We start from the raw sequence: 22,538 nt of genomic DNA on the forward strand, positions 1-22,538 counted from the left end.
TTGACATATGTTCAAAATAAATCAAAGAGGCAGGTCTCATAACGTCACGCTGTCTCACCATGTCACGCTGACGGGGTAGGGCAGCAACATCAGCTCTTGGTAAAGGGCGTCCCGATGGCAAAAAGATAATAAACACCCAAACCACGGAATCCCTCCCAAACACAGAACGCTACCCCACCATGGAAATGCCACACCCACCCCCCCCCCCACCCCCACCATGGACACCATTCTCCCTACCTCCCCCCAACCCCATGGAACACCCGATAGCTCCCCCCAGCATTGCCCACCAGTGGCCAATGCCAGCATGCAGTGCCAGCGCAGTTCCAGGGTACTGTGTTCCAGTCTGTGGAGCAGGGTCTGAATCGACCGCTTCTGATTCAGAAACGGATATCTTACCAACTGATAAAATAAACGCAAGAAATGAAATCAAAGTTCTCTTCACATGATACATTTGTTTTATTTGTAAATATAAAGTATAAGACACTCCGCCAATCTATGAAGACTTCTTCATAGTTATTCCCTTTTATTACCATTATGTTAAGAATTTGGCACTTATTGGTTGACTTACATTGAGAACATCTGTTTGACATTCTCGACAGCAGAACTAAGTGCCAATACCCTGCAATTTAACCTGGCCTTGCTCTTCTGTTGTTGGATATCACAGTCAGAAACAGGAACAAGAGCTCCAACAACATTTCAAACAAGGGGAGAGAATGAAGTACTGTCTTGGCCAGCAGGACAATATCCTGGGTTTGAAATAGTCATCATGATGTGGAGATGCCGGCGTTGGACTGGGGTAAGCACAGTAAGAAGTCTCACAACACCAGGTTAAAGTCCAACAGGTTTATTTGGTAGCAAATACCATAAGCTTTCGGAGCGCTGCCCCTTCGTCAGATGGAGTGAAAATCTGTTCTCCAACAGTGCACAGAGACACAGAAATCAAGTTACAGAATACTAATTAGAATGCAAATCTCTACAGCCAGCCAGGTCTTAAAGGTACAGATAATGTGGGTGGTGGGAACATTAAACACAGGTTAAAGAGATGTGTATTGTCTCCAGACAGAACAGCTAGTAAGATTCTGCAAGATCAGGGGGAAAGCTGTGGGGGTTACTGATAATGTGACATTGTAAATATGTGATGTAATAATGTGATAATGTTCCCTCCACCCACATTATCTGTACCTTTAAGACCTGGCTGGCTGTAGAGATTTGCATTCCAATTAGTATTCTGTAACTTGATTTCTGTGTCTCTGTGCACTGTTGGAGAACAGATTTTCACTCCATCTGACGAAGGGGCAGCGCTCCGAAAGCTTATGGTATTTGCTACCAAATAAACCTGTTGGACTTTAACCTGGTGTTGTGAGACTTCTTACTTTGAAATAGTCGATCAGAGTCTATGATTAACAAGCACCATTCAGGATACCAATATCAATCAGCTAAAGCATCCCTCAGTCAAACTATTTATCAATATAATTGCAGTCCCAGGACTAAACAATTTATATTAATATCAACAAAGGAAGTGATGAGTAGCAATTTCCTCTAAAGGCAGTAATACGAAGCAACAGTAATTAAAATAACATAACTGCACACACACAACAGGAAAGGCACGGCCTCAGAAGTCTTCGCATTCTCGGACTCTGTTCAAAGAATCTTCAAACCTCTGGATAGACGGCATGGGTTGCAATTCCGCAGTTGTTTTGCCTGCCTCTGGACATTAAAATGTAGCCCTCATCTCCCCATCCAACACCATAGCTGGAAAAGATTTAAAAAGAAATCATTAATTGTGAAATAAACTACAAAAGGTTGCGAACGTAGCCCAGTCCATCACGCAGACCAGTCATTGACTCCGTCTACACTTCCCGCTGCCTCGGAAAATCAGCCAGCATAATCAAGGACCCCACGCACCCTAGACAAGCTCTTTTCCACCTTCTTCCATTGGGAAAAATTCTGAAAATACTCACCAACAGACTCAGGAACAACTTCTTCCCTGCTGCCATCAGACTTTTGAATGCACCTACCTTATATTAAGCTGATCTTTCTCTATACCCTATCTGTAACTGCAACACTATATTCTGCACCCTCTCCTTTCCTTCTCCCCTATGTACTCTATGGATGGCATGCTGTCTGTATCCCAATACAATAATAAATGTGACAATAATAAATTAAATCAAATATTTGTGACTGAAATGATTGAAGTAAATGCTGCTAAGGTCTGTGCACCATTGAGCATTTCTGTCTTACTCCCCCTAAGCTTCACCTTCTCAGCACTGTCCCATTTACCCTCATGGTCTATCATTATGGCCGCCAACTCTGGTTGAGAGAATTCCCAGAGTTTTTTGCCTCTAATCCAAACAGTCCCTTTCCCATCTCTAAAGGTTCTATGAATGAAAGAGTTCAAAAACAGTTTTATAAAACTCACACACACACAATGAACGTAATGCCTCCGTTATGTTTCTTGTGGTATTCTCGTGGAGATTTATCTAATTCCTGAACATTCCAGGTTAGTCCAGGGAAGCTACATTAGGAATGTGGTCCCTACAGTCTAGACACAAGGAGAATTCTCATAGGATGGAAAAGAGTTCAAGTAACAATTTGGAATTATCATAAACACTTTCCACAACAGGATAATGTTCTTTCCAGAAGAGTAAGGGGTTTTAGTTCAGTTGAGCAGCACGGTCGGTGCAGGCTTGGAGGGCCGAAGGGCCTGTTCCTGTGCTGTAATTTTCTTTGTTCTTAAAGCATACACTGCAAAAAGGAGATTGGGCAAAACTATCCAATAAAAACCACAATCAATTTCTTTGCTGCTTTTTTCCTGGATCAATGGAAAATAATTATTATTGAATTTATTTTCGGAATTGCAATATGCTTCTCAGCTTTTAAGGCATTAATCTTGTGATGGATTTTCTCTTTCTGAATGGTAGTTTGCTTGTCTGTAATTTTAGCCATTAACAGGTCAGTTTATTGTTGTTTCATTTCTCATGCTTCCAGATTTTACCTTACTTAAATTTAAAACATTGTCTGTTGTGACCCCTCTCTCTTCCTCTTAAATCCAACAACAAATTCAAATCAGGTTAGTCGCTATTTGCAAAAATGGCATCTTACTGTCCGATTGTGAACTACTTCAGATTTATTATTCGACATTATCTTCTTCGATTTGGAAACTGTCCCAAACACACACTGGAAATTCACTGCCTTTACACCTTGAGGTTTATTTCCCCAGTCTAAGTGAAAAGTAATACCTCCCATAATCATAGAATCCCTACAGTGCAGAAGGAGGCCATTCGGCCCATCGAGTCTGCATTGACTCTCTGACAGAGCATCTTACCCAAGCCTACCCACTGTTAGGAATGGGTTAACAGACCTTCCAATTAAGTCCTAATTTGATGTCAATTATCCAATAGAAGTTGCTGATGTATAAAGGGGCTACAGGTGGCACTAGGTGTTGGTGGAGAATTATATGTGGAGTTGGATCAAGGAAATAAAGGTAGTTTATGAAGAAGTTGGACTCGTGTCTCCTTTACTGAACAGCAACCTAGAGGCTCAAACACCCATCTCGCTCTATCCCTGTAACCCCCACACATTTACCATGGCTAATCCATCTACCTACACGTTTTGGACTGTGGGAGGAAATCCACGCAGACACGGGGAGAATGTGCAAACTCCACACAGACAGCCACCTGAGGCCAGAATCAAATCCAGGTCCCTGGCGCTGTGAGGCAGCTGTGCTAACCACAGCGCCACCGCGCTGCCAAAATTATAATCGTGGAATTTTTCACAACAAGCATGCTTTTGGGTGATCTGAGTAAATTAAAGGCAGTTTTGTGGCCTTTTGGCTAAGATCAAGAGTCAGTTCAAGTCCAAGATGGCGTGGAATGTCAGCTTGGATCTTGTATGTCCCGCTTGTGGGGACCTTGAATTTGATGCAATTGGAATTTGAATTTGGTTTTTGGAGCAAGTAAGGAATGGATTCGGGTTTGCCTGGTCCACTCTGAACATTGGCTTTGCAACTTTAAGGATGGAGTAATTTGTTTTAATAAAAAGGCAGTTTTGTGAATTCAAGGTCACTTAGGAAGGTAACCTGGCCACAGTCAGTGCTGTCATCACTGTGGTGTGGTGTTCCATCTCTCCCCATCTTCCTCAAGGACCGGCCCCTCCAAGATCTGTCCTCTGCCGATCATCACCATGGCAACACAGTTCTATGGGCTATACCAATGTTGCAACGTCTCTCCCACAATGGCTTTTGCTGGCACCCATGCCTACTGGGTACAGAGAGAACATTTCCTCTTGTGGGGAAGGATATAACTGGGGCACAAAACTATCAGAGTGTCACCAAGAAAACAGAAGAAATCTCTTCAGAGTGGTGAGAATGTGGAATTCGTTACCTCAACGAGTCGTTGAAATGACTAGTGTTTAAGGGGAAACTAATCAATCCTATGAGGGGGCAGGAAATAGAGGATTACAATGGCAGATGTGGCGAGGAAAGATGGAAGGAGACTCGAGTGGAGCATGAACCCTGGCATAGATTAGTTGGCCTGTTTCTGTGCCATATATCCCATGTTTCATTGTTGGTTTGAATTGCCCCTTTACCTGGTTACTCTTTTTCCTCATCTACATGCTATCTCTTCATGATGGGCCTAGCTTCCATCTGATTGCTGGTGATGCTGAACTTTATTGCCACCATTTTGCTGTCAGATTGATTATCTAGGCTGAAGTAATGGATGAGTAAGCACTTTCTCCAACTTAACACTAAGACAGAAGAACCTCAATGATCCCGATTCTCAGTTACATCGATTCTCAGCAATCTCCATTGGTGTGTCTTCCCTAAACACCGCATCCCATGTTCTGGTCTTGGTCTACAATTCTTCAAAGGCCTCAAATCTCCCTCCCTCTGTGTCCCCCCCAATCTTCCTCCCTCTCTGTCCTTCTCCCACTCTCCCTCCCCTTCTGCCCTCCTCCCACTCTCCCTCCCTCTATCCTACTCCCACTCTCCCTCCTTCTGTCCTCCTCCCACTCTCCCTCCCTCTGTGTCCTCTCTCTCTGTACTCTCCCCGCTCTCTGTACCTCTCTGTCCTCCCTAGTTCTCCATCCCTCTCTGTCATCCTCACTCTTCCTCCCTCTGTATCCTCCCCACTCTCTGTCCCTCCATGATCTCACCTGTTCTCTCTCCCTCTGTGTCCTCTCCATTCTCCCTCCCTCTCCATCTCCCTCAGCAGTTTATGCTGTCATATACCCACCGTGTTTGAATCTGCCCCCTTTACAACCCTCTCTTCTCTGCACCACCTTCAGCTTAAACATCTTAGCCTCACATGCTGGAACACTCTCCAAATCTTCTTCCAATGTCGTAACTCTTCCAATGTCCTGAAAGATAACTGATTTCATCATTTCTCCAGTTTCCCTTTCTAACTCTTCTGCAATTTCACTTCTGTCAGGCATTCGCTACATTAAGGAAGTGAAACAAATGTGTGTTATTCATGCCAATTTCACAAGTTCAGTGTCCTGCACCCACTTACATCAGAGGAGATTTTCAGTGCATGTTTCTGAGCTGACTCCAAAGGACTCGAGGTGAACGGGCTTTGTGGCATTCTGAGCCAGACACTTTTAATCTTCTCTTTCAATTCCACATTCCAATAAGGTACTGTGTGAATGCATAAACCCATCAAGCTGAAAGCTATCTGCCTCCAGAATGGATCCTTGTTATCTTGCATCCAACATTAAGCATTCCTGGTTAAATGTAGCACTTGTCAGATACAGAGTCAAGCTCTGTCCACACTCCCCCAACTTGACCCTTGAACAGTAAGCCTTAAAGTCATTCCTAGAACACCTCTGAAAATATCCATTTCCCATGCCAGCCGCCCTCCCTCTGAGGCAGACAGTTAATGTTTCCTTTACTCCTGAGAGGGAACAATACTGATCTCGTGTTTCACTCTGAGAAGAGATTTTAAATCCTATATAATTAAATATGTGATGTGGACAACATACCTGTTTTTAACAATCCAGTAGTTTGAGCCAGATGTACTTCCATATCCAACTACCAACACCGCATGACTCATAATATAAGGTAGGCAGTTGGGTTCGTAGTAAATACCTGCGGAGCAATACAATGCTATCCTCAATAAGATGTCAGAGATCAGAACCCTTCAATCCCAGTATCAACTGAAATTTACCAAATAAAGTTTGTAAAAAAAGGTTTTTTGCTACAGATACATTTTTAAAAGATCTGTCTCAATGTATCACATGTTCATAGTGGCTTAGCTGGTCACTCGCCTCAAAGTCCAAAAGTGTGTGTTCGAGTCCCATGCCAGAGGCTCAAGCATGTGATCCAGAGTAACATTTCAGCACAGGAACAAGGGTATGCTGCATTGCCAGAGGTGCCACTTTATTTTGAATGATGGATATAATGTGGGGAAATTGTGAACTTGTCCACTTTGGCAGGAAGAATAGAAAAACAGTGTACTATTTATATGGAGAGAGAGTGCAGACGTTGGTGGTACAGAAGGATCTGGGTGTCCTGGTACACAAATCACAAAAAGTTTGTATGCAGTTGCAGCAAATGATTAGGAAGACAAATGGAATGCTGGAGTTTATTTCAAGGGGAATGGAATATGGAAGTTTCACTGCAGCTGTACAGGGCCTTGGAAAGACCACATCTGGAATACTGTGAACAGTTTTTGTCTCCTTATTTGAAATATATATATAATTGCTTTAGAAGCACTTCAGAGAAGTTCACTCAGCTCATTCCTGGGATGAAGGGCTTATCTTCTGCAGAAGGATTGAGCAAGTTGGACCTCTACCCACTGGAGTTTGGAAGAATGAGAGGTGATCTTATTGAAATATGTAAGATCCATGGGATTTGATAAGGTAAATCACACTTCTGCAAGAGACTAGAACCAGGGGACACAGTTTTAGAATAAGACTGAGATGAGGAGAGGTTTTATCTCCCAAAGGGTCATTAATCTGGAATTATCTTCCCCAGAGAGCAGTGGAGGTGACTAGTGGCGTCTGTGCTGGGGCAAAACAACTATAGTTCTTCAATCTTTCTGTCTCACTTTCTGTGGAGCATTATGTCAGCAGCAGCAGCTGTAATCAGAAGCGATGCTCACCCAGAAAATTAGCAGCCAGGCATTGACCACTTTGGCTTTAGGGAAGAACTTGTCTGATATCTGGAGATGGGCCTCTGGTCTTTGGATCAATGCATGGTTTTGTATGGAACATGACAACGTGTTTACAGAAAAACATGCAACATCAATGTGACATCTAAACAGCAATAAGATCTCCAGAGGTAATGACTCAAATAACATAATAGAGAGTCGTGTACTCAAGTGTGATGATAGCACAAAGAGTGGCAGCATTGTGAGCAATGTAGACCGGAGCATCAAGTCACAATGAGACATTGCCGGACTAAGTGAGTGGGAGAAACTGTGATGGACAGTTTTCAACTCCAGTGTGTGTAAGATCCCACATTCAGTCTCCAGCCACCATCACCTACCTCCACCTGGCTGAACTTGTTTTCACAACAACTCCACTCATTTCTTATGGATAAAAGGCTGTTTCTATGGGAGCCCGTATGTGTTCTAGTTATTCCTGCCTTTTAATGGGCATGTGGAACATTTTACTTTGGTCCCCTCACCTCTTTCTTCAGGTCAGTGATGACTTTATCAGTTCCATTTCCTGCTCTCACACCAAACTGGAAATCATAGAAACATAGAAGATAGGAGCAGGAGGAGGCCATTCGGCCCTTCGAGCCTGCTCTGCCATTCATCATGATCATGGCTGATCGTCCAACTCAATAGCCTAATCCTGCTTTCTCCCCATAACCTTTGATCCCATTCGCCCCAAGTGCTGTATCCAGCTGCCTCTTGAGTACATTCAATGTTTTGGCATCAACTACTTCCTGTGGTAATGAATTCCACAGACTCACCACTCTTTGGGTGAAGAAATGTTTCCTCACCTCCGTCCTAAATGGTCTACCCCGGATCCTCAGACTGTGACCCCTGGTTCTGGACACCCCCACCATCGGGAACATCTTTCCTGCATCTACTCTGTCTCATCCTGAGAGTTTTATAGGTTTCTAAATCTTTGTGCAACTTCCTCCCAATTTCCACTCTTCCCTTGTCTCCTTCAACTTTTCTGTCTCCTTTTCTGGGGATAGGCAATCAACCAATCTTCACGATAACTGATTCCTAAAGCTAGCGTGCCCACACTGGGAATGCTCCAGAGACAGGACTGGAGTAGCTCAGATATCGTGGAAGCTTGTGGGACTGGAGCAGATCACAGGGGAAAGGAAATGGGAGGGATTTGAAAACAAAGATGAGAACTCTAAAATCAAAATCAAATCTCAAATCAAAAGGCATTGCTTAGCTGAGAGCCAGTATAGGCCAATGAGTACAGGTGAATGTGACTTGGAGCCAACCAGGAATGTGTTGGAATAGTCGAGTCTAGTGATAACAAAGGCATGAATGAGGGTTTCAGCAGGAGATGAGGGAAGTTGAGGCAGAGTCCATTGAGCTATAGAATCCCGACAGTGCAGAAAGAGGCCATTCGACCCATTAGGTCTGCACAGACTCTCCGAAAGACCATCCCACCCAGACCCTCCCCTCCGCCCTATCCCCGTAACCCTGCGCATTTACCGTGGCTAATCGCCCCAAGGAGCACCCAGAGGAAACCTACACAGACATGGGGAGAACGTGCAAACTCCACGTAGACAGTGACCCAAGCCGAGAATCGAACCTGGGTCCCTTGCGCTGTGAGGCAATAATGCTAACCATTGTGCCACCGTGCCGCAAAGGAAAGAGTTCTGCAATGTTTCAGAAATGGAAAGAAGGAGTCTTATTGGGGTTGATGTGCGACCAGAAGATCATGTCAGGGTCGAACCTGACACGAAAATCGTGAACAGTCTGACTCAGTCTCAGAACCAGGATTGTGGCTGGAACAGACTGCCAATATTCAGCTGCTATATTCAGCACAGGATGTTGAACAGTCTGATAATTACAAGACAGTGCAGGGTTCAATAGAGAGAGAAAGAGATGGTGGTGATGGGTTAGAACTGGATGTTGTCAACATACATTTGGAAACTGACAATGTGCTTTAGGACGATGTTGTGGAAAGGCAGCACAGAGGTGAGACAAAGGAAGGAGTCAAGGAAAGACGATTGGAGGATTGAAGGTACGGAGAGGTTACTGATGGCAATTATTTGACTTTGATTAGAAGATAAAAATGAAATCAAGTGTGCAGTACTCCCGGATGAATGACGGTTAATGAGGAGGAGGAGGATTTGGTCATCCCTTGTCCGAGGCTATGGACAGGTGGAGAAGAATGAGGAGGGATAATTTACCTTTGTCGCAGTTCACATTTGTGTCAGTAATGTGGTAGGACCTGATTGGAGGGATTTAAACAGTTCCAGGAAGGATGGTGAGATATTTGGGAGGCTTCGTTGAGAGGGGGTTTGAAAATCACGGCGAGATGCATCGATGGGAAACAAGGCCGAGGGAAGACTGGGAGAGAATGTTTTGACTGGAGGGGAAAGGTCAGCAATCAGGAAGGGGGAAATCGGAGGCTCTCTTGCTCCTCTTGACCCACAAGGAGTGCTGGAAAAGGCAGTTATCCAGTGCAGCCGACAGCTCCCGTCTCCCTTTCACTGAACAGTTTCTCAATCCCGAATAAACGCACACAGAATCAATGAATTTAAGTCAGGCTCCCAAACACACAATTTAAATATGTTAAGGAAGTCAGAGAGTTATTGCAGCTCAGAAACTCCATGCCAGCTCTTTGTACAACAGCCAATTATTCCCCTGCTCTATTCTGATAGCTCTACAAGTTTACTTCCCTCAAGTAGTTATCTAATTAAGATCATTAATCATCTCTTCTTCCACCACTATCCTAGGTAGCTGATTCCAATCATTCGCATTATGTGCAAAATAGTTTGTGGATGATATAAAAATTGGTGGGGTGTTAAATAGTGAGGAGGATAGCCTTAGGTTACAGGAAGATATAGACAGGCTGGTCAGATGGGCTGATCAGTGGCAAATGGAATTCAGTCCGAATAAGTGTGAGGTGATGCACTTGGACAGGACAAACAAGTAAAGGGAATACATGATGAACTGCAGGACCCTGGGAAGCACCGAGGATCAGAGGGATCTTTGTGTTCATGTACAGCAGTCCCTTAAGGTAGCAGGACAGGTGGATAAAGTCGTTAAGAAAGCATACAAAATACTTGCCTTTATTAGCTGAAGCGTAGAGTTTAAGAGCAGGGAGGTTATGCTGAAACTATATAAAATGTCGGCTCAGCCACTGCTAGAGCATTGTGTGCAGTTCTGGAATCCACATTATAGGAGTGATGTGATAGCATTGGAAAGGGTGCAGATTTACCAGGATATTGCCTGGGCTGGAGAGTTTGAGTCATGAAGAGTGTTTGGGTAGACTGGGTTGTTTTCCTAGAGTAGAGGAGACTGAGGGGGGACATGATTGAGATGTATAAAATTATGAGGGACACTGATAGAGTAGACAAGAAGAAACTTTTCCCCCTGGTGGAGGGAGCAATGTCAAGGGGGCAGAGATTTAAGGTAAGGGGCAGGAGGTTTAGAAGAGATGTGAGGAAAACCTTTTTCACCCAGAGGGTGGTGAAAGTCTGGAACTCACTGTCTGAAAGAGTGGTGGAGGCAGAGACCCTCACAACATTTAAGAAGTATTTAGATGTGCACTTGTGATGCCAAGGCATACAAGGCTATAGACCAAGTGCTGGAAAATGGGATTAGAATAGTTAGATGGTTTGTCTTTGACTGGCCCAGATGCGATGGGCCGAAGGGCCTTTCTCTGTGCTGTATACCTCAATGAGGTATGGGGGGGCGGTGGGAGCTGCTAATATTGAGTAGTTGAAACACTCTGATCCCATACCCCACAATGAGGTCGGAGTCGAGTCAATATAGTGCATTATATTTAGTACTTGGAACATAATCACATCAGGTACAGTCGGTTAAATCACTTCCTTCTGTGCTGTATCATTCAATATCTCCATGCCAACAGCCTCCTCACTCACTTTGGTCACAAGTCTCTGGGTAGAACATAAATTCCCAAAAGTGCACAGGGATAAACCATTCATCCGGATATAGAAACCTCCCTCCGTGAATACTGAAACTGTCATGTGTGAATTACCTGAATGGTAGAACTGAAATGATTGATGGCTGGCATCGATAGCAACAGATATGGGTCCAATCTTGGCAACTGCTCGAGCTAAAGCTTTTTCATTGCCTTTAGTAACGAAAAAGTAATTGGTGCAGTTGGTGGCTTTGTACTTAGCCTTATAATTACAGGGATCATCCTGTTTAAAAACAAAACATGAACCTTAATGTCGTCAATATCCCATCAAAGAAATGCCAATTAACTTATTCTACAAACTCAGTAATTCACAACAGAACTTGCACGCAATTAAATTCAAACGGCAAAGTGAACTATTCCAGTTTAATTTCCCTCTGGACTGTATACCTCTCCAGGGCAATCTCACACTTAGCAGAACACTGATAGCGTCAGTGTAAAGAACAAGTTAGATGCCAGGGCGGCACGGTGGCACAGTGGCACTGCTGTCTCATAGCGCCAAGGACCCGGGTTCAATTCTGGTCTTGGGTGTCTGTCTGTGTGGAGTTTGCACATTCTTATCGTGACTGCGTGGGTTTCCTCCGGTTGCTCTGGTTTCCCCCCACAGTCCAAAGATGTGCAGGTTAGGTGGGTTGGCCATGCTAAATTGCCCCTTAGTGTCCCAAGATGTGTAGGTTAGGGGGATTAGCAGGGATAAGCCCTGAGTAAAGGTGCTCTGTCGGAGAGTTGGTGCCGACTTGATCGGCCAAATGGCCTCTTTCTGCACTGTTGGGATTCTATGAATTCTATGAAAAAATAGGGAAGGTTCTGTAACATTGCCTGCTAGACGAACCAAATGGATATTACAAAATCAGGGCCACGCATTGCACTTCTATTCTTGCAGTGTTTTTGGGAAAGCATCAAATGAAGCTCACTGAGTTTATAAAGTCACATATACCCAGGAAGGTATAACCTGTCTATCCAAGTTGATTGTAGTTAGTTGCAAGATTGAAGCAGCATTGCAGCCACAGTTCCACTAGTTGTTCAAGGACATTGAGCTAGTTTGCCAATTCGTGGCTATGAAACTGGTTGCAAAGCACTCTGGATGCACTATTCCAAGCCAGGTCCAGGCCCCCCTCTTTCCTCTCACAACCCCTTAATTTGGCACATAAGAGATACTGTCACATTGTCAAGGCTAGATTTAAAAATAGGCGACAGAACCGACCGAGTGACTGATTAAACCTTTTCTCTCATCAGGAACGGGACACTACCAGTACATTGGCTCGACTGGGTTTGACCAATGGTTACAGGGGTTAAAGGGCAGCACCTGACCATAGCAACACCAAGATTCTTACAGAGTTTTGCTGGAAATACTGACAATGTACAACATGGGAGTATCATTGAAAGAATATCCTGATTAATCTACCAAAGACAAATAGAAATAAGTTACTGACATTGCCAGTGTAGGGATACCCAGCCTCGGAATCAATCCCATTGTTTTCATGTACATACAGGAAGGCATTTTCCATCCATCCGCCACCACAGCCCTGATTTCCCTGCGGTCCCGAACAATCCACCAAATTCTGTTCACTCAGTGAGATGAGTTTTCCCGTCTTTTTGAAGGTCTGTCCCTCCAGTGCTCCAGTTGAACTGAAGGCCCAACATGAGCCACAGGCACCCTGAAATTACACAATCACAGTCCCAGAACATACAAACATAGAAAACAGAAACCGGAGTAGGCCATTCAGCCCTTCGAGCCTGCTCCACCATTCATTTTGATCATCAAATTCAATATCCTCATCACCCCCTCCCCCCCCCCCCCCCCATATCCCTTGACCCAAGAGCTATATATAATCTCCTCTTGAAATCACACAAGATTTTGGCCTCAACTACTTCACCCTCTGGGTGAAGAAATTTCTCCTCACCTCAGTTCTAAAAGGTTTACCCCTTATCCTCAAACTATGACCCCTAGTTCTGGACTCCCCCACCATTGGCAACATTCTTTCTGAATCTACCCTGTCTAACCCTGTTAGAATTTTATAAGTTTCTATGAGATCCCCTCTCATTCTTCTAAACTCCAATGAATCTAATCCTAACCGGCTTAGTCTCTCCTCCTATGACAGACCTGCCATCCCAGGAGCTGAACGATTAGGATCCCATTATGAATGTTTGACTGAATTTCAAAAGCTAGAAACCACCTATATCAGCAGAAGTTGATTGACACTCTTAAGAGATCATTAAAGGATTATCCGTTTTAGATGTGGATACTGAATAGATGATTGTTCTTAACAAATAAATAACCACTTAAGGGTTTATAGTTGTTTTCAATGGCTCTGGGATATGAAGTTTATTTGAGTGACTGCTCTATTAGATTATTAGAAGTTTATTTTTTCACTTATCTTCCCATACTATGCTCCTGAGGTCTATCCACCGTGGAGAGTGGTTTAGCTGTAGAAGTACATAGTGGAGCATGGAGAGAATGTGATGATTATGAAGGGGTTGGGAGTTTTTGGACATGGAAGGGGCATGGAAATATGAGAGAGCATGAAAAGGGCATGTGTTACATTGGGGATGGGTGAGAGGATAAGAGGGACTGAGGCATGGAGGACCTCACAGTCATAATTCCAACAGGGTCAATGTCCCAGCAAAGGGAGGTGGGCCTTACAGCCTGCCAACCTCACCATCTGCCAGTCTCTGTTGGTGCTTCGAGCCTGCTCCCTGGGCAGTGAACCCAACTTCATCCCACCCCTGCCCACCCAGAGTTTGCTGAGCAATAGCCTCCTCAATGCTTCTTCCCAACTTCTTCCCAAGAATCCGGCCCCAACTGTGAGATCTTGGGCAACAAAAGCCAACGTGTTTGTGATCGGAATTTAATCATTAAATACCATAAGCCCTTTCCAGCCCCTCTGCTGCCGAAGCTGCTTTGACAAGGAATCTGTTCTCCATCTTACTCCTCAGAAGAAATTCTTTTACCTGGTACTTCACCGGTGTGACATATCCCTCATTGCGCCAATCGACATGGTCTGGAATCTCAACCGATTCCGGAATCCGAGCTAGCTGCTCGGATGAGTTCCTGGGTTTTAAAAGGCGGAATCCGTTCATCTGCTCATTGAACTCCTCCAAGGTCTGAAAGGTGACAAGAGTTTGAGCGAGGAGCAAACATCAGAACGATACCTGGCAATTTCAATCTACGCTACAAGCTCATTTACCTTATTTTGTATACTGCGCACATTCAAATACAACACCCTCAATCCCGCATTAACACTCTTAAGAGATCATTAAAGGATTATCTGTTTTAGATTGTGGATACTGAATAGATGATTGTTCTGCACTGACCCTGTTGCCGACTGAACTAAAACCCCCTACCCTTCCGGGAACCATATCCCTCCATTCCCATCCTATTCGTATTTGTCAAGACACCCCTTAAAAGTCACTATTGCATCTGCTTCCACTACCTCCCTCGGCAGCGAGTTCCAGGCACCCACCATCCTTTGTGTAAAAAACTTGCCTCATACATCTTCTGTAAACCTTGCTCCTCGCACCTTAAACATATGCCCCCATCGTAATTGACTCTTCCACCCTGGGAAAAAGCTTCTGACTATCCACTCTGTCCATGCCTCTCATAATCTTGTAGACTTCTATCAGGTCGCCCCTCAACCTCCATTGTTCCAGTGAGAACAAGTTTCTCCAACCTCTCCTCATAGCTAATGCCCTCCATACCAGGCAACATCCTGGTAAATCTTCTCTGTACCCTCTCCAAAGCCTCCACATCCTTCTGGTAGTGTGGTGACCAGAATTGAACACGATATTCCAAGTGCGGCCTAACTAAGGTTCTGAGGTATTTAGGTAACTAAGGTATTTCTTGTAGTTCTACCTGATAATATTATGGAATTAATACAGGAATACTCATTTAAAAATAACTCAGGGTAAACTCATAATAAAATATAATTTAACAGCTTGCAAAAGTAGCAAGGTTGACTTCCTTTACAACAAATGTGAATTTATTGCTAAAAGGTACAACACCTAAAAAGCAGCATCCAATCCCTGCCAAGACACTAGCATGTAGGCCTCAATACCAGCTCCAATAAGAAAAGAACAAAACAGATAAATACAACACAAGGCCCCGAGTTTTGTCATCTTGCTGGACAAATACTGAGACTAAGAAACATTGACCAACATGACTGTAATGTAAATTCCAATTTTCAGAACTAAATTCAGAATAATTTTTCCCAGAAATTAAACGGTCACTCTCATTATAACACTTGCGGAATCATTATAACCCTTTCACCAAATATAGCATACTAATTAGGGACGGTCTACAATTTGAACAAATTAACATCTTGCGCGATACCCTTGATAGTACAATCCCAAAATTCATTCTAAATGCCTCAACTCAAACTCGAATCTTCAAATTGATTGGGGAGACCTGTTAGATTGACTCACACTCAGGGATTAAGGTAAGGTCACTTTAATATTTCATGGATATCCTCACTCACTTAATTACTCTTAGAATTCTTACATTGGTAACCAAATAAAGTAATTTCTGGATTCTCCTACAGAGATAAGAACTAGTCATCTATTCTTTATGGGATTTATTTAGCTTTATGTACTATACTCTTTGTATAACTACTAACACACATGTTTTCTTATTATAATAAATTTGCATGTTTACTTAAAACTTAAATTGTTTCATCTAAACTTCTGTATCAGTCACTCAGTGAACCCAACTCCTATTCCCTTAATGGTGAGGGAATGTATACCGTGGAGAAAACCCTGACCCTTATCATATTGGGGAGTATTACTATCTGGCTAAAATATTAATGAGATTTAGACTATCAGGAGGAAGGTATCTCCAATCTTGGATTGGGATCTCCAAACACATGAGGGAAGGGTTCTGTCTCCCTCATTCACCGTATGAAGAACGGCTGAGGATTCTGGGTCTGTACTCAGAGTTTAGAAGGATGAGGGCGGATCTTATTGAAACTGGATAGAGTGGACATGGAGAGGATGTAGTAGGAAAAACTAGAACCAGAGGGCACAACCTCAGGCTAAAGGGACGATCCTTTAAAACAGAGATGAGGAGGAATTTCTTCAGCCAGAGAGTGGTAAATCTGTGGAACTCTTTGCCGCAAAAGGCTGTGGAGGCCAGGTCATTTAAGACAGAGATAGATAGGTTCTTGATTAATAAGAGGATCAGGGGTTATGGGAAAAGGCAGGAGAATGGGGATGAGAAAAATATCAGCCATGATTGAATGGCGGAACAGACTTGGTGGGCCGAGTGGCCTAATTCTGCTCCTATGTCTTACGGTCTTATGGTCTTAAAAAGTGGGGATCCAACAGTGGATAGGAAAGAAGCACCCCTGCTCCTCTTCACCCACAAGTACTGCTGTAAAGGACAGATACATTTTACATAAAGCGCTTTTCACCTTTCTTTAACTGCCGGGCTTCCCAAGGTCCGGCAATTCCAAAGCCAGGGTTAAATTTGGAAGGCAGATTAAATCTGAGGCATGCACCTCAACCTCATTATATTTTTTAACTGATTGGCCCACCTCCTGGGCGTGAGCTGGTTGCTCACCCCTGCCTGTCCTACCTCTGGTAAACTCAACATTATAAGAGTTTTAACAACTGTTACTGTGTTTACCCCAGTCCAACACCGGCATCTCCACATCAAAACTCAACATTAGGCATATTGGGGGTCAGGTTTGAGATTTCTTACATTTTCACAATTCACCCCATCCAAACACTGGGCTTGGTTCGTACCAATATTCTGACAACATATTTTATTTAAGCTAAAATACTTTAATATTAAGCAATAAACTCAGTGGACGATGTTCATTTGTTGCTCCCATTGCCTGCTGCAGACTGGTTACCACAAGTTCTCTACCTTAATATTTCAAAATGTCTGAACAAAGTCCTTCCCCGTCTCAATACGTACCATGTCTCCAAACTGGTTCATCTTTAGACTGTAGGTGTGTTTGCCCATCGAATGCTCCAGATTGTGATATTCAACAAACCTGAGGTTTTTCTCCCACACCATTCTCCGAACACGTTCTTCAGTCTGAAGAAAAGTTAGAAAATCAGAGAATTGAGACAGTTTGAAAAAGAAGTGTTTTTTTCCTTCAGCGCAATATTATAATTGTGGAGATAAAGTGGAGTCAGTCGCTTCCACAGAGATTCTTCATGTAAACCATTACACTCTCATCATCGAAAGCTTGTTCAATGGAGAAAAGCAACCTTTCATTCCGGAAGAAGAGTCATGAAAAGAGCAATGAAATTCTTGAACTTCAATCCAATCTGAAGAACGTGAAAGATGAGCTGCCCAGTGTGGATGACCAAATCCAGACTTTGAAAGCAGAAAATCAAGGAAACAGATTGAGGATCTAATAAGTAAATTGGAAAACTCTAAGGAGCAATCAGTGACTATGGAAGAAAGGCCCCAAAAAGAACTGGCATGGTGACACAGTGGTTAGCATTTTCTGCCTCACAGCACCAGGGACCCAGGTTCAATTGTCGGCTTGGGTCACTGTCTGTGCGGAGTTTGCACATTCTCCCCGTGTCTGCGTGGGTTTCCTCTGGGTGTTCAGTTTCCTCCCACAGTCCGAAAGACATGCTGATTAGGTGCATTGGCCATGCTAAAGTCTCCCTCAGTGTACCCGAACACGCGCTGGAGTGGCGACTGGGGAATTTTCATTGCAGTGTTAATGCAAGCCTACTAATAAATAACCTTCAACAGAATGACTCAGATAATGTTTTTATGCTTATTTAAGAGTTTGATAGATAACTGTGAAACAAAGACAACTGAAGTCACCAGAGTATTTGCTGAGCTAAATGAGAAGATGCAACAGGCAGGGGTAGCAGCTTCCTTCCCTGAAGGAAATTAATGAGTGAAGCAGTTGGACACTTTTACCCTCCCTCCCCCAATAAAATGTAAAACCTACAAATTCCTACATTGGGTGAATTCAATTTCCTAACTTGTAATGGTGGGATTTGAACTCATGATGACTCCTCAAGTGCCATAACCTTTCGCAATCAAAGCGACAAATTATTTGGTCAGACTAGTCCTACCCAGTATTTCATTCCCCCCTTTCAGCACCAAACTACAGCATTAGAACGGCAATCAGCTGTGGTTCTGGGTTGTGGGGTTAAACTGGGAGAGAAGGTTCCTGGAGGGTTGGTCCCGGACGGGTGTTAGCAGATACGTGAGGGCTGTGTGCTTAGGTCGTTGGCTGGGAAGTGCTGAGGGACAGAGGGGAAAGAGTGGGTCCAAGTGTTGCGGGAGTAATTAATATTCGAACTGAGACCATTCATTATTTAGTTATGGTATGCAGGAAGAAAGAGATTGCAACATTTTACAGAACTGAATCAGATACAAAACCTCTTTCCTGCTCTACAGCTGCAAGTTGGCCAATAGTTCCCTGCTTGAATTCAGATACTGTTGCTGCTAACAGTCAGACTGCTCACGGAGTTTGTACAAAAGTTCCAAATATGCGATGTGGGCATCACTGGCAAGGTCAGTTGCCCTTGAACTGAGTGGTTTATAAGGCCTTTTTGAAGGGCAGTTATGTGCCAACCACATTATTGTAGATCTGAACAGCGGCTGCCGTGTGTACCATCTACAAGATTCACTGCAGCAACTCATCAAAGCTCCTGAGGCAGCACTTTCCAAACCCACGACCGCCACCATCTAGAAGGACAAGGGCAGCAGGCACATGGGAACACCACCAACTGGAGTTTCCCCTCCAAGCCACTCACCATCCTGACTTGGAAATATATTGTTTATTCACTGTCACTGGATCAAAATCCTGGAACTCCTTCCCTAACAGCACTGTGGGTATACCTACACGACATGGACTGCAGCAGTTCAAGAGGGCAACTCACCATCTTCTCAAGGGCAATTAGGGATGGGCAATAAATGCTGGTCCAGCCAGCGACACCCCACATCCAGTAGAGGAATTTTTAAAAAGTCAAATGTAGGCCAGATTTCTTTTCCTGGGGCATTACTGAATCAGTTAAGTTTTTATAACAATTGGGTTGACGCAGTTTCAATAACCCTGAAGATTGCCAGCTGCAAACACTCATTTTAATATAACATATTTAGTTATGAGAGAACTCCCATAGCTTCTTTTTTTTATTCATTTACAGGATTTAGGCATCACTGACAAAGCCACTATTTATTTATTATTTTATTATTTAGTAGTTACTATTATTGTCACAAGTAGGCTTACATTAACACCACAATGAAGTTACTGTGAAAATCCCCTAGTCGCCACACTCCGGTGCCCATTCGGGTACACTGAGGGAGAATTTAGCATGGCCAATGCAACTAACCAGCATGTCTTTCGGACTGTGGGAGGAAACCGGAGCACCTGGAGGAAACCCACACAGACACGGGGAGAATGTGCAGACTCCGGTGACCCAAGCCGGGGATCGAACCTGGCTCCCTGGCGCTGTGAGGTAGCAGTGCTAACCACTGTGCCACCATGCCACCCATCCATCCCTAATTGCCCTTGAGAAGATGGTGGTGAGCTGTCTTCTTGAACCACTGCAGTCAATGGGACGAGAAGGGACAGTTGGTCATCGAGTTATTACAGAACAAAGATACTGCATTGCCTCAAAGCACTTTGAAAGATCCTGAGGTAGAGACAAGTGCTATATAAATTCAAGCTCTTTTTACCACTCTTTTAAATGAATTAATCTCCAGATGTGGTGCATCCTGACATATCCTTAGGCAGTTTGCTACTTTCTTCCCTCACCTCTGTGTACTGTTTCTGGTGGTGCACCTTCCAGTTCTCCCAGCCTTCAGTCAGCAGTGGATCAAACAACAGTGAGTTAGTGACAGTCAGAACCATGATCTGGAAAGTGCCGAGAAACAGGAGGAGCTTCATGGTGCCTTATCTGAAAAAACAAAAACACATCAGAGAGACTTATTTTGTTTGTTACAAGTTTCCTTATTCCGTGAACGGCACTCCACATGAGAAGCAGCTGATATCTCATAACCATCGTGTTGCTAGCAATCAATAAAGAAGGTCTTTATTGCAAGGGGTTTGGAGTACAAGAACAAAGAAGTCTTGCTATAGTTGTACAGGGCTTTGGAGAGACTATACCAGGAGTACCATGCAAAGTTTTGGTCTTGCGTTGGAGATGGTACAGTAAAGGATCACTAGATTGGTTCCTGACTGAGAGAATTGTCCTTTAATGAAAGATTGCGTATATTGGGTTAATACTCTCTTGAGTTCAGAAGAATGAGAGCCAACTCATTGAAATATTCAAGATTCTGAAAGGGCTGGGGGGTTGTTTCCCATTGCTGGGCAAAATGTCAGGATAAAGAGCCAATCATTTAGCAACAAGTTGAGGAGACATTTCTTCACTCAGAGGATTGTGAATTTTTGGAATTACAGAGTGTTGTGGATGCTCCATCATCGAGTTTATTCGAGGCTGGAATAGACAAATTTTTGGTTTTTAAATTGAAATTATAATTTTAAGATTGAGAAGGTGAGACTTTGGGGGCGATCTTACAAAACAAATTCGAAGTCCAGGACAGGCGTGAAAATGGGAGAGTTTCTGATCTGTTTTTTTTGGGGCGAGTCCAAATCTGCGATCGTATCCACTTAGAGAAAAGAACAGTGAAAGCTGTTTCCCACCCGTAGGGGGAGGAGACAGAGCTTAAATCGCCCAGAAACCAGCAGCTCGGATTGGGGGCCCGAATTGCACATGCACGCAGAAAGCACCTGAACAGCAGCTCTCCTACCAGCACACCCTTCCGCAGGCACAACCTCCACCTACCCTCCACAGACATCGGAGACCCTCCCCCATTTATTGACCCCACCCACGGACCCTCACAGGCATATTCTCCCTTTCATGCCCCACTCCCCCTGACTGTAGACTGACCCTCTCCTCACGTGTCCCCGATGGCAGTCAGGCTTTCCCCCTACTCCATGCCACCTCCCCCCCCAATCAAAACACCTGCGAGTTGTTGCCTTGTTTTCCCCCTCAGTACAACAAAGCAATCTAATCTTGCTGTTTTTATCTCTTATTGGTTCCTTCACCACCTGCTGCAACATTGAAGTCCATCTCCCAGGGTATGTTCTGTGCCCTTGCCACCCTCAGTGCTTCCTCCAGTGGTGTTCAACATGGTAATCAGTGAAAGGAGCCCTAATTTGCTCTCCCAATAACACAATCTATCTTACCTTTATGTCACTATCAGAACCTTTCAGAGCCCTTCGCATTGCAATTAACACTTCCTTTGTCTTATATCTTGCACATCTTTGTGCAATCTCTCCAAGTTTCCATCTTTCACTGACCTTATACTTTGCTCTATCTGTCCCACCCCCTCTTATACAAAAAAACACCATCACAATTCTCCATTTCCTTAACTCTGCAGAAGAGTCAGAATGAAGGCTCAGAATGTTAACTCAATTTCTAACTCCACAGACTCTACCAAACCTTCTGCGTCTTTGCAGAATTCTTCTCCTTTTATTACAAGGGTTAGGACGTCTTGCTGCAATTGTATAAAGCCTCAGTGAGATTGCACCTGGAGTATTGTGTACCATTTGGCCTCCTTATCCAAGGAAGGATGTATTTGCCATAGAGGGAGTACAACAGAGGTTCATCAGACTAATCCCTATGATTAGTGGGACAGCACAGGGGCACAGTGGTTAGCACTGCTGCCTCACAGCGCCAGGGACCCGGGTTCAATTCCGGCCTCAGGTCACTGTCTGTGTGGAGTTTGCACCTTCTCCCCATGTCTGCGCAGGTTTCCTCCAGGTGCTCCAGTTTCCTACCACAGTCCAAAGATGTGAGGGTTAGGTTGATTGGCCATGCTAAATTGACACTAATATCAGGGGATTGGCAGGGTAAATGTGTTGTGGGAATAGAGCCTGGGTGGGATTGTGGTCGGTGCAGGCTCGATGGGACGAATGGCCTCTTTCTGCACTATAAGGATTCTATGAATTTTATAGTGAGATTGTTTTATGAGGAGAGATTGAGGAAATGTATTCTCTAAAGTTTCAAAGAACGAGAGGTAATCTCATTGAAATTTTAAAATTCTTACGGAGCGTGACAAGGTAGATGTGGACAGGATGTTTCCCCCTTGCTGGGGGGATCGGGAACCAGGATAAGGGGAAGGCCATTTAGGAACTTCTTTACCCAGAGGGTTGTGAATCTTTGGAATTCTCTACCCCAGAGGGCCGTGGAAGTTCAGTCATTGAACATGTGGCATGGTGGCACAGTGGTTAGCACTGCTGCCTCACAGCACCAAGGACCCTGGTTCAATTCTGGCCTTGGGTGACTGTCTGTGTGGAGTCTGCACGTTCTCCCTGTGTCTACGTGGGTTTCCTCCGGGTGTTCCGGTTTCCTCCCACAGTCCAAAGATGTGCAGGTTAGGTGGACTAGCCATGCAAAATTATCCCTTCATGTCTCAAGATGTGTAGGTTAGGGGGATTAGTGAGATAAACACGTGGGCTTACGGGGAT

The 22,538-nt window shown here is 44.1% G+C and overlaps 1 protein-coding gene across 3 annotated transcripts in view; it reads right to left on the reverse strand.

Moving 5' to 3' along the window:
* Positions 1 to 441: 441 nt before the first annotated feature.
* Positions 442 to 22,538, reverse strand: part of LOC144479486 (procathepsin L-like) — a 37,660-nt gene continuing 15,563 nt past the window's right edge. Inside the window, exons 2-9 of one of the 3 annotated variants that reach the window (XM_078198210.1) lie at positions 19,821 to 19,962; positions 17,003 to 17,125; positions 14,041 to 14,193; positions 12,522 to 12,746; positions 11,149 to 11,314; positions 5,980 to 6,085; positions 1,352 to 1,752; positions 442 to 879 (exon numbers count right to left, since the gene is read on the reverse strand). In XM_078198210.1, coding sequence (XP_078054336.1) covers positions 1,653 to 1,752; positions 5,980 to 6,085; positions 11,149 to 11,314; positions 12,522 to 12,746; positions 14,041 to 14,193; positions 17,003 to 17,125; positions 19,821 to 19,952 — 1,005 coding nt within the window. In that variant the 5' untranslated portion in view covers positions 19,953 to 19,962 and the 3' untranslated portion in view covers positions 442 to 879; positions 1,352 to 1,652. Of the gene's footprint in view, positions 886 to 1,327; positions 1,753 to 5,979; positions 6,086 to 11,148; positions 11,315 to 12,521; positions 12,747 to 14,040; positions 14,194 to 17,002; positions 17,126 to 19,820; positions 19,963 to 22,538 lie in introns of all 3 variants that reach the window. The other 2 variants (XM_078198211.1, XM_078198209.1) reach the window with 2 other exon arrangements.

The sequence above is a fragment of the Mustelus asterias genome, chromosome 26 (assembly GCF_964213995.1).
Source record: "Mustelus asterias chromosome 26, sMusAst1.hap1.1, whole genome shotgun sequence".
Classification (NCBI taxonomy): domain Eukaryota; kingdom Metazoa; phylum Chordata; class Chondrichthyes; order Carcharhiniformes; family Triakidae; genus Mustelus; species Mustelus asterias.